General features: G+C 38.9%; 1 protein-coding gene across 1 annotated transcript; it reads right to left on the bottom strand.

Moving 5' to 3' along the window:
* Positions 1 to 1,806: 1,806 nt before the first annotated feature.
* LOC133731887 (lactoylglutathione lyase) lies at positions 1,807 to 6,993 on the bottom strand. The gene is made up of 9 exons (XM_062159328.1): positions 6,852 to 6,993; positions 6,482 to 6,607; positions 6,309 to 6,370; positions 5,393 to 5,453; positions 4,932 to 5,011; positions 4,768 to 4,838; positions 3,827 to 3,916; positions 2,869 to 2,970; positions 1,807 to 2,078 (listed from the first exon to the last, which is right to left on the bottom strand). The coding sequence occupies exons 2-8, from the start codon at positions 6,575 to 6,577 to the stop codon at positions 2,870 to 2,872; spliced, it is 561 nt and encodes a 186-aa protein (XP_062015312.1). The 5' UTR covers positions 6,578 to 6,607; positions 6,852 to 6,993; the 3' UTR covers positions 1,807 to 2,078; position 2,869.
* Between the last annotated feature and the right edge of the window lie 4,699 nt (positions 6,994 to 11,692).

The following is an 11,692-nucleotide window of genomic DNA, read 5'->3' as shown; positions in this document are numbered from 1 at the left end:
GATACCTAATGCCCAACCATTGCATAACCACTCGGCCCTATCATGGCTTCACTCACATCAAGCTTAAAAGTCGATTGGCCTCATCACCACTGCGCTTATTATACAAAACACGAGTCATCCCATTGGCCACAAGTGTATTATAAGTGCTCAACCTTCCATGAACGAAAACACACTGGTATAGAGAGAAAATATCACTCATCAGCGGTTTGAGTCATTAGCCAATACTTTTGCACAAATCTTATAGAAAATGTTGCATAAAGCAATAGGGCATAAATGAGCCATCTTAGTTGGGTTTTTTACTTTCAGGATTAGGCATACATGAGTGTATACCGAAAGAAATTCCTTCACCGCTACCAAATCATTGCCACTGGAGCCGCACACGCGCATAGAACTACTTCGGTACGGAGGTCCTTGTGGTGCTTGGAGCCGCCGCTCCCATTGAACTGAATCACAACCAGAGAGTAGAGCGCTGGCATGTAACCACCATACCATCCGATCTCAGTCATTTAGTAGGGTGCATTTAAAAATAAAGCTAACTTGATTTACAATAGGAATGATGGAAGACAACACTGGGGCCATGGCCTCACTACTTGCACCATCCGAAGAAAAAGGCTGCTTATTAAGATCCTGCCAAACCCCATTTTCATCTGAAAAAACTTTCAATGTAGCTATTCTTTCGCATTCTCAAAAAAAAAAAAAAAAAATGTAGCTATTCTTCCAGTTTGACGCCTTTTGACGAAAGAAGCGAGTGTTTTTGTCCCCGTCTTTTAACCGATCGTTTTTAGATCTTTGCCTCCAATAGACATGTTCTTGTTGAAGCAAAAATTAATTTTGCAAAACTACTTCCCTTCTTGGAGATCCACCTATTGAAAAGGCAAGGACAAGAATTGCTCCTGCTTGGCCATGATAAGACTTTAGTTCAATAACATCTCTCTTTCGAGGCTCCTGGGGATGCTCGAGACTTCTCCTATCCAGATGGTGGTCATGCTTTGTGCCACCACTAGTCGAAGTCGATCACACAATTAGCACCAAATCGCACCACCACCAATCAAAACCGGCCACACAATTCACACCAAACTACCATGCACAACCACCACCACAGACCTACAATAATCTTCTCACTCGAAATCTGCCATGTCCGAGAGTGAATGACCGATAGAAATCAAGTCACCACCACATCCCGCCGATCAGAGATTTACTAAATCAATGCACCACCAACAAGTACAAACATCATAATTCACAAAAACCTCGAAAGGGTCCAAAATCAATTGCCGACGATAAGAGGTCAAGACTCACATGTAAGTGCGTTGCATGCATCCGATTCCTAGATATCCTCCTAGGGACCATCGTCGGAGCCACTATATCGAAATAAGTTAAGGCAAGCCAGACTATTCCCATATCCCAAGTAAATCAAGTTCATCAGGGGTGCTTCCTCCACATATCCATTAACGGCAGCCCCAACCAAATTTGAGAACAATTTACAAAGGAACATAAGATGCTAGATATCTTCGCCAATCGAAGATGAGTCGCATACAGGAGGAGGAGGAGGAGGAGGAGGGGAGGTTTAGCCGTTGTTTCACACCTAGCATTATTCCTTTCTTCAGCACTCTAAACTCCATTTAAAAAAAAAAAAAAATCCCATTTGTTCATGTTATTGACTTCGGCATGTTTCATTTCCTGAAAAATGGTGACGGATTTGAGTGCAGTGAACAAGATTGCTGCACAGATTAGGGATGATTACATTTGGGTAGGACTGACAAATTATTATGATGGCGTTTATTTCTACGAGCCCAAGCTTGGTTAGAATTGGTAACGTGCAAAGCCATTCATAAGGCTTACAAAAGTTTCACTTCATCAATCAAATGTTGTACAAATAGAGATCAAAAGGACGAACGCTCGGACTGAACAACAGTCGAGTAGACAAAACAAAGATAACTTGCCACAGAACTCTCGTCTCTAGTAGCAAGTAGCATAAAAGCACACAATAATTAATAAAAACGGTCCACTTACTAGACTAGGCCCTCAAGTATTATCCGAACCAACAGGGAAGCTCACCTATAAGTGCCACCTTAGTCCACCTGCATCATTACCAAATAGATTTTAGTTACAAGGATAACCATAGAAGTGTTGTCTAACCTTCGACACCAAAACATGAAATCCAAAGATAAGGCCTTTTCATAAAAAGAATATCAACCAAAAGTAAATGGAGCACCTAGCCAGTAGTTACGTGACTAAAAACCAACTGATGTCTGGAATAAACCTGAGCTAGCGGGGACCTAATTAATAAATACCCTGAGGACCTGAGGTAAGTCATTCTTAATCCTATTGGCAAAATAAATGCTCTCCGTGTTGATTATTAGCATAATATGAGCTATATTAGTGGCACTGCGATATTAAGCAGCAAATTTGTCATTCTCAAATTGCTGACCACCACTTCCGCAACAATTTTGCTTGTATATATGAAACACTAGCTGGAATATGGATAGCACACCCATGATAGTCTGACAGTCTCTGTTCCAATGCAGAGCTGACGACCACACATGTATACAGAAATGAATCCCATCTGACTCGCTGAAACTGTTCGACAAAAGCTGAAAATAGAACACCGACTCAAATGCCGGCCCACATATGCATGGGCAGCTGTGCTTAGTACTTTGCTATCAAACAATTATACAACTTCACAGATGCAACTACACCATCTATAACGGATGGTAACATAAGATCAACAAAATGCATAGGTTGGCGAGCCAAATACTTTAAAAACAAATTTTGATGGAAAAAGAAGTTCCTATAGTCCTGAAGAGATTCACAATCTGTTGAAAGTAAGAAAAGAAAGTAAAAGTAAACTGAAGATAAGAGTTCCATAACCTCAAGAAGCACCCAGAGTGACTTTTCCTATAGTTTGAAGGTCAAAGATCTCAATCCAGTAACCATCTGGATCCTCAATGAATGCTATCCCTTTCATCTTTCCTGCAAACGACATCACAAATTTTGAAATTTAAGACCAATAATTAATATGCAATCAAACAAAAAGGAGCCTCAAAAACTGAAATCGTGGAAACAGTAAATGAGCCTCAAAAAAGGAGCCTGAAGGAAAGTTTGTTGCTTTTTCAATTTTTTTTTTTTCCGTTTTTCACTTTGGTATAAAAATTATAAAATCCTAGAGAGAATAACAACTGCAAAGCACATTTCTGGTGCCTATGAGACAATGATGCATGGATACAGTCACTAGTGCTGCAGTTCAAAACAGGCATTAAAGTTGACATGGCAATCCTCAAACTTCAAACAGTACGGACATGGCTATATAATTCACATGACAGCGTAAGAACTTCAATCATCACTGTAATACTTCATGATCTTTGCGTACATATTCTAATGGTTTGTTGTGACTATTCTATGCCAAGAATAAGATCTCGAATCCACAACTAGACAATTCCTGAACTCCTCAGCTATCCAGATTTCAGTGTAACCCAGAAACATAAATTTTAACTCAAGATAACCCAAAGCAAAGAACATATGATGTTACAGTTGAAGATATACCTTTATTAATCACATTTCTCAAAAGGTTTCAGTAAAAATTAGAGGTGTTCCTGTCGCTAACTCAAGGAAAGTATTGATCTTTCCTTTAAATGAAACTGCCTGCTTTCATATATTATCCATTTACGCAACATGATCAATCTCTACAAACTGATTCCAAGATTATCAATCTACTTCCTTACAAAGGAACTAAGGTGTCCCAAGCAATCTCCACCCATTGAACCAGTCAATATTCATAAAGGAGACATCTATAACTCTTAATAATTTTAGGATAAAAATGAAATCTTACCATCGTCCGGCCTTTTCACAAATTCAACCCCCAGACGTTCAAACCTCTCGCATGCCTTGTTTGTGTCATCAACGGTGATGCCAATGTGTCCTGAATAACAAAATAAGACAGACAGGGTTAATGCCAGAATCTAGAATTTACCTACTAGATTTCCTACCCACAACCTAGAGATTACACATGCTTGATTAGCCCTCAAGCAGGCTAATGGACATAGCTAATTACATTCTTATTTTATAAGAGGCATGGACATATGTACATGATTGAGGAATGTTAAATTTATTTACGTTTGCAGCAATATGTGATAGTTGTTTAGTATTTAATTCTTCTCCCCGGTCAATCAGAAAAGTGGTCTCACATGTTCCTAGGAAGCCTCCCAGAGGCATTCTCATCTATTAGTGATCAAAAACATGATTCCCCGAGCAAAAAGATAGCATGCTATATGATATGCAACTGTAAGTTTGCTGCTTGTTATTTGATAATGGTAATGTACAGATTCCTGCATGCAAATCAACCCTGCCCTATAATTACGACAGCTAAGGATTGACAGCATTCTCCCATTCGTATAACATCATGCAAAATGTTTGACAAGACATCTATATATATATATATACACACACACACAAATATTTATAACACCAAATCCGGGTACAATGAGTGCATTCTTGTTTGGAGATATAGCCAAAGATAGATTTATGGGCAGAGTAAAGCATTTGGTGTATATCCTAAAATTTATGGTTATTTTATTGCAAATGAGCAACTGATAAAATCATAAAAAAGACTGAGTGCGAACTATTCTGGAGCCACACATACCACATGGTAATGCAAGACACAATATGTGGCATTTGGCATCAAATGGATTAGTCAAACTTATGTAAAGGAGAACTACATTACAAGAATTGTCAGTTTTGAGTTTTGATACATTCATAGAGCAAGTTACGTACCAAAGCCACGAGGTTCTGAATTACCATTGTGGTATCCTTTGAATTCTGGATCACTTTCAGTACCCCAGTTACTGTAAAATGTCAGTCATTGTCAGATATTGACATAACATTATACCAAAAGAGTTGTGAGAAAAATAAGTATAAGAAAATATTAAAACTCTTACTGTGTTAATTCAATTGTAGCTTTCTGACCAAAGGTCCAAACAGTTCTATCAACTGGGTTAGTTGGAGCTGAGGCAGCATCCTGCATCAGAAAAGGAAAATGAAATACATGTCTCTGCCAAACACCGGGATGCATTTGAGTAACTAAAAGTCTCCGTCTTTAACTCATAAGAGGTTTGAGAAAGAAAAAAAAGGTAAAAGCAAGCACTCTTCCAGTAAGTAGAGGCATAATACAAGAAGTGGGAGATAGGCCAGATGGTTCATAGAATGGCATAGGAAAGTAAGGAAACCATTTGTAGTGTTGGAAAACCCAATAATCAATGTAAACCTAGCAAAGAACTCTTGTTGGTCCCAGTTTGTTTTTGCTTTCAGGCTCTTTAATTCATTCAAAAATTTCCCAGGAAAAAAAAAATTATGGAAAACCTAGCAGTTCAGATGTATTTTTGGAATAATATATATTTACCGCATAGCCCAGAAAGTACAAACTAAACTTCATTTCCGGAAAGTCCAGCCTCTTAAGTAGCCTGAAAAATTAAAGAAATAACCATCAACCTCCACCTAATGAGCTATTTCCAAAATCTAACAATTTACATGAGCATGAGCACATGCACACAAAAACAAGACAATCTAACAGTATCCAGAAATTGGTTCACATAGTGAATACAGGTGCATAGTCACCACCATGATAACACACAAAATCCAACTGATCACATAAACTATTTCAAAATTTTCAATAATGCATGCATTGCAATGATATCATGTCCCAAATAAACTCGAGGATTCTGTGTTGGTATTACAGAATCCAGAGACATAACCAACCACCACCGCTCAATAGTCATATATAGAGTTAAATTCATCTTCCAAAACATTAAAGAAAGTTGGTATCCTCATCAGTGCATTAATGCATCAATACATTGATGTAGGCCAACTCCATGCAGTGGTAGACTGGTCTGCCATTGCATCGAACTAGTCTACCACCGCACAGAGCCTATCTTGATTTATCGGTCAATGTGTTAATGACATAGAAAAGAAGTATTCTTTTTCAGAGATACTCATGGTTCACACAATTCCGCTAACACCATATATTGCAAGTAACACATACAGAAGGAAGAGTATTATATCATCAAGTCTAATGATCAATCGCAAGAAAACAAGAAGGTATAGGCTAAGTTTGGCATATTCCTTTTCTACATAAATTCCGCAGCTATATAGTAAAACAGAAAAGCAATACAGTCAAAAATTCAATATTTTCATGCACCAAAAACCTCATGAACTTGAAAAGAGGCAATGTTAACGCTAGCTTATACATATCAAACACCTACATAATTTGATACACAATAACACACAACAATACAAAAGGATAGAAAACAAAGACTTACGACATGCCCAAGACACGAGAGTAAAAATCAAGACTGACTTTGGGGTCCTTAATTCGAAACATCTGCAACCAAGATTCAGAAAAAAAAAAAAAAAAAAATAGTGGCCAAATCAAAACCAAATAGCAGAGCAATAGTTTTCATAAACCATGTAACGGGAAGAAGCGATTGCATACAGTTTGTTGCATGATGTAGCCCTTGGTTTCTTCATCTGGGACGGCCTGGAGACCCGGATTCTTGTAAGGTGAATCTTTGTCATTGGAGGAGGCCATTGAAAACAACCGGAATCGGAACTTCGGACCCTGCAACAAAAAAAAACAGTGATTGATTAGGTAGCAGAGAGAGTTGGGAGAGTGAAGAGAAAAGTTGTGGGGGGATTGGGACCTTTGGGTTAGGGGCAAAGAATGGGATTGTATAAGGGGATGATGATGGAGAGGGTCTGGGTCTGGGTCTGGGTGTGAATCGGATCAGGAGGGAGAGGCGGGAAAAAGCGGTAGTGATTGCCATGGGAGAGAGAGAGAGAGAGAGAGAGAGAGAGAGAGTTACCTTAGTGTGTGTGTGAGTGAGTCCGGTGGCTCTATCTGGTATTTATAACGATCTTTGCCTTCTGATTCTGAAGGATTTTATCTTTTTAGAGGAATCGGGTTGGCACTTTGGCAGTTACTTTCTTTTGATAAAAATGTTCGGACCGGTGCGTAGAAGAATATTTAATTTTATATTTTAAAAATTTGGAGACTACTTTTATGTGTTTTAAAAATTTGGAAACTACTTTTATGTGTTTTGAAAACTCAATCGACACATTCTAATTTTTTTTTTTTAATATTTATAATTAATTATTTTATTAATTCAGAATTGCTTATGGCATTTTTTTTTTTTTTTTTTTTGGCAGTGAAAGGATTTTTATTAACTCACAAACACAAACTTACAACACAAAGACCCAGCTATGGGCCAAAAGTACATAAGCAAGGAAGCAAACAACAATATCCAACAACCAGGAAGCCCAAAGGCAACCAGCCCGCATGCAAGTCCAGCAGAAGAGGAGGTTGATGGTGCCGTCGCCGTCACCAATCGAGCCACCGCGTGACACAGAAACGTCACAAGAGTTGCAACCAAGACCTGAGAAGCCAGCCAAACCTTACTAGCGCATGAACACCAACCCAGATTCCAACACCAGAACTCCATAATCCAAACCTCAAAACCATACATAACATAACCACAACCCATCAGCAAAGGGCCAGGAAAGAAAATTCCAGGCCAGCAGGTAACCAAGAGAAATAGAAAAAAGAAAGAGGATTCGAGATAAGCAGCAGTGAAAACACCGACGTGCTTATGTAAGACATCCGATACAACACCGTATTCGGGAATTCGAATCGGCGAACATTCGTTGAACACGCTAATGGGTTTGGAATATGTGCACCTGAAACGTGAATAATTTGAGATTTGAAAGGAAGGAGAAGGATGGATAATCTGGGATCTGAGGACGAAGAAGATTTGGGTGATAGGGGAAACGAAATTCAAACGGAAAACAGACCTGCCACCGCCGGTGCAGAGAGCTACCACGAAGGGTAGGGAAGAAACAAGGAAACTGGAAAAACGGTGCCTCCCCCGACTCGCAAGCCGATGATCCAGATCGAACTGATCTAGATTTGGCGAGAGAGGGGGGGAGGAGAAGGATACTTAGGGGAGAGGGTTTTCTAGAGAGATGCGGGAGTTTCTCGCTCTAAAAGTTTTAGGGTAAAAAAAAAAAACTTTAAACAATTTAATTGCTTATGGCATTTGGAGAAGCAATCCAAAACAGACAGTCTCATAAAAGTGCTTTTTTTTTTTTTTGAAATAAAGGGCTGATGCGGCTGCCCTCAAGCCTTGATTAATGAAACTGCCGAATATAAGGAGGGGGGGACATTGAGCCTAAAACCCTGATTACAATAAGCATCTAGAGAACGTCCCAAAATAATATCAGGAGTCTCTATAAAATATATGTATTATAGTATGCACCAACTAGCAAACAGTGTTCTACTAGCTACTCCATTTGCTTTGAAATAGCGGTGACATAACGGAAAGATAACTCGATTACAACGAAGCATAATTACTAATATCACAGCTTTCCTACTATGTTGCCGCCGGAAGATAAATCTGACGACACTTAGTTTCATTCTGCCACTAAGAGGATGCGCCCATTTAATCAGAATGGATCGTTGCCTCGCTAGGTCAGACAAGGCACTTAGAGTGCATACACAGACATTTAGCCCGACTAGGCCTACAAAACACTTGTAGGAGTTTATTGCACGCCAAAGGCGAGACAACATTAAACTATAAAAGTAAATAAAACCAACAAAAGACATAAATAGAGTAGCCCAGGCCGAGCCCAAAAAAAGGGCCCAATCCCAAGCCTGTACCAAGGAAGCAGAAAGACCATCGACGACCAACCAAGCTTGGCCTAAACCCGACATGACCACCTCCGACCGACAACCCACTGTGCCACACGGCCTTTTCTGCCGGACCGCCACCCCCATCGATCCACCATCCCCGTTAGACCAGAGAGGAGAGCCACCGATTCCCATCCACCCGCTCCGCATATCAGAATCTGTAAACCTCAACCCGATCGGGTCATTCCAATCAGATCGGAGAATACCAGATCCCAGCCTTACCATCAGCCGCACTTCACCGCCAGCCCGCCTCAGACGTCGCAGTACCCATCCAGTCCACCAACCCGGCCAGCGAAGAGCGATCCAAGACCCACCAGCCGTCGCTATCTTCCTGTCCCTCAACTCCCTACCAGCCATTGCAATCTCCCAAATCAGATCGAGACTGCAATACTCGAGGACCCTATGCCTCACAACAGACCCAATCTGGGTCGAAATGGCCTGTCCGACGACGGCGCCGTAAGGGCTCTCCGCCAGACGAGCATAGGAAAAACAATATTTTTACTCAAGCGCGTGTAGGCGCGTTCTCCACAATATTTTTCCACTGATTTTTTAATACAAATTTTAGGTGTTATTTTGACAAAAGCGCTCTAAACTAGGAAGCTTATTAAAATCATTTTTTTAATTAAAAAAAATCAAAACCACTTTCAAGTGCTTCAAAAAACTACCCAAGACAAAATACAAAATGTTTGTAAATTTTTTTTTTATATTTATAACAAATTTTCCTTATTATTTAAAACTCGTTTATGACTCTTAGAAGCAAATCCCAAATAGGTTCTAAGTTCTTTTTTATTAACCCTAAAAAATAAAAACAAAACATAGTCTCAAATTGACCTTCTAATCGCTTCCTGCATTCCCCCGAGGTTACTCCATTTAAATAAATTATCTTCTTGAATTTCAAATGTAGATTTTAACGGGGTAAATTTTCTTTAATTTCTTAGATGTATTAGAGTATGATCCTGAATAATTTTGATCTTCTAAAGATACTCAAATACATATGAAATGCTTGTTTAGGTTTTTACCAGTAGAAAGCATTCCAAAGCATATCTTTCAAAAAAAACCTAAATATTTGGGTTCATCTAAAAGCCTTCCAAAGCTTTAAGCATTTAAGCATGCCAAAGATAAATAGTGGATTGCCATTTGCAATTATTTGCTTCCTATAACAACACATGCTGTACAAATCTACATTGTGCCACATACATAAACAAGTATTTTGTTTCAAATTTCAACCTTCTTACACATTCATCGAAATTTAACTATGATAATTCTATGTGGGTTTGTGGATTATTACTTTTTGTTGGTAACTTGATCATCAAACATTCATTAGATTCCATCTCAAATGTAGTTCATATTACATTACATTCTAGTGTCACAATGTTGTCTCGATCCGATTTTCGTTGTCGTCCTGCAGGTGAAAATTTGAAGGTAGACATATATATCTTGAAACCCTTAAAAATGATTCAGTTTTGAATTTATCTCTGTCTACACTAGTATACTTCATAACTAAAATACTAGTGATCAGATAAGTTTGTAGGTTGACCTATGATAGTAGATTATAAGTCCTGAAAAGTTTTGTTAGCACTAAGAATATAACATAGTCTATAGTCTGTTGACAATGTAATAAGGAGATCTCCTTTCCCTTGTAATTCTACAATGCAGCTGCAAAGAGAAAATTGTATCTCATAATCATAATGGTCATTTCATATTTTTATTGTTTAGTTTTAATTTCTGCAATCTTGAAGATGTCAATTTTTTTTTTTTGAAGATGTCATTAGAAAACACAAATGTCGGGCCACTTCATAGTCATAATGCCTCAAATGTCTCATACTCTAAAGACATCAAATAATTCAAAGTATTGAAAATACTTGTATTTGTTTTAGGGAAACAATATTTGAGAGAGTTGAGTCGTACTTTCATTGATAACAAGGGCCTCTTTATATAGAGGATTACAAGGCATAGAATCAGAGTTGTACAAGGAAACGTAATATTACATTGATTGGATATCTCCAAGATTCTCCGATATTATCTCTAATTCTAACCTTATTACCACTAGGTCAAGAAACCTAGAGTTTGGGCCAGACACATATTTTGGATTTACTTGAACACTCTCCCTTATGTCGCCCAAACGTGGTGCTCCTCTCGTTGTCTCATTAAAAATCTTGCCGAGTAACAAAAACCCTGTGGGACAAAAATAACCTCGGTCGAAGGGGAAAAAGAGCACAACACACCCTTCACGTTTCGAGACCATACACGTAAACATCTCCCCCTGATGTCTGCATCTCCCCCTAATGACTACGATCATGGGAGTTCGGATAACTTCCGCAAACGATGCTACCAACATGTTTCTCGAAAGTGGAATTTAGGAAATGACTTAGTGAGCAAGTCTGCCATACTATCCTCAGATCGAACCTAGTTCGCTTTGATCTTGAGGAGAGTCTGTTCTTGCTGATTATGCTTGGTGTTGTCACTTTTGATGTAGCCTTACTTCATTCGTTCAAAACAAGCAATATTATTCTAAATGTTCATAAGCTATCTGTGGTAGACTTCAAACCACAATTGTTCGAACATGCGGAATTATGGATCCAATCCATATACATTCACGAACCACTTAGTGAAGAGTAATAATCTCTACATGGTTCGAAGATATAGCGACTAAGGGTCTGTTCTATAGACCTCCAAGATATCGCGGTCTTACCCATAGTGAACACTTAACCAGTTTGGGAATGACCTTTGTGTGGGTCAGAGAGATATCCAATATCAGCAAAACCTTCCAAAACACATGTCGTTTTGGGATGGGGATAGAGGACGCAGGCCAATTTTGGCAGCGTTCCTAGTGTGTGATGGGTCCGAATCCATCGTCTCTCTTTAGGGATAGAACAAACTCATATCATTCGTACATCTCAAGTACCGAAAGATATCTTTTATATCAATCCAATGGCTTCGCGTTGGCGCAAAGCTACATCT

This window comes from Rosa rugosa, chromosome 2 (genome assembly GCF_958449725.1).
Source record: "Rosa rugosa chromosome 2, drRosRugo1.1, whole genome shotgun sequence".
Classification (NCBI taxonomy): Eukaryota; Viridiplantae; Streptophyta; class Magnoliopsida; order Rosales; family Rosaceae; genus Rosa; species Rosa rugosa.
The sequence above is the reverse complement of the archived record's forward strand: the minus strand, read 5'-3'. Positions and strand labels throughout refer to the sequence as shown.

What these genes read in the sequence shown, in the direction of transcription:
- LOC133731887 (XM_062159328.1), bottom strand. Translation starts at nt 6,577, where the DNA reads ATGGCCTCCTCCAATGACAAAGATTCACCTTACAAGAATCCGGGTCTC. An exon ending in TCTCGTGTCTTGGGCATGTC is followed by an intron (nt 5,454 to 6,308) that starts GTAAGTCTTTGT and finishes TTAATTTTTCAG; the next exon opens with GCTACTTAAGAGGCTGGACT. An exon ending in TGTGAAAAGGCCGGACGATG is followed by an intron (nt 2,971 to 3,826) that starts GTAAGATTTCAT and finishes TGTCGTTTGCAG; the next exon opens with GAAAGATGAAAGGGATAGCA.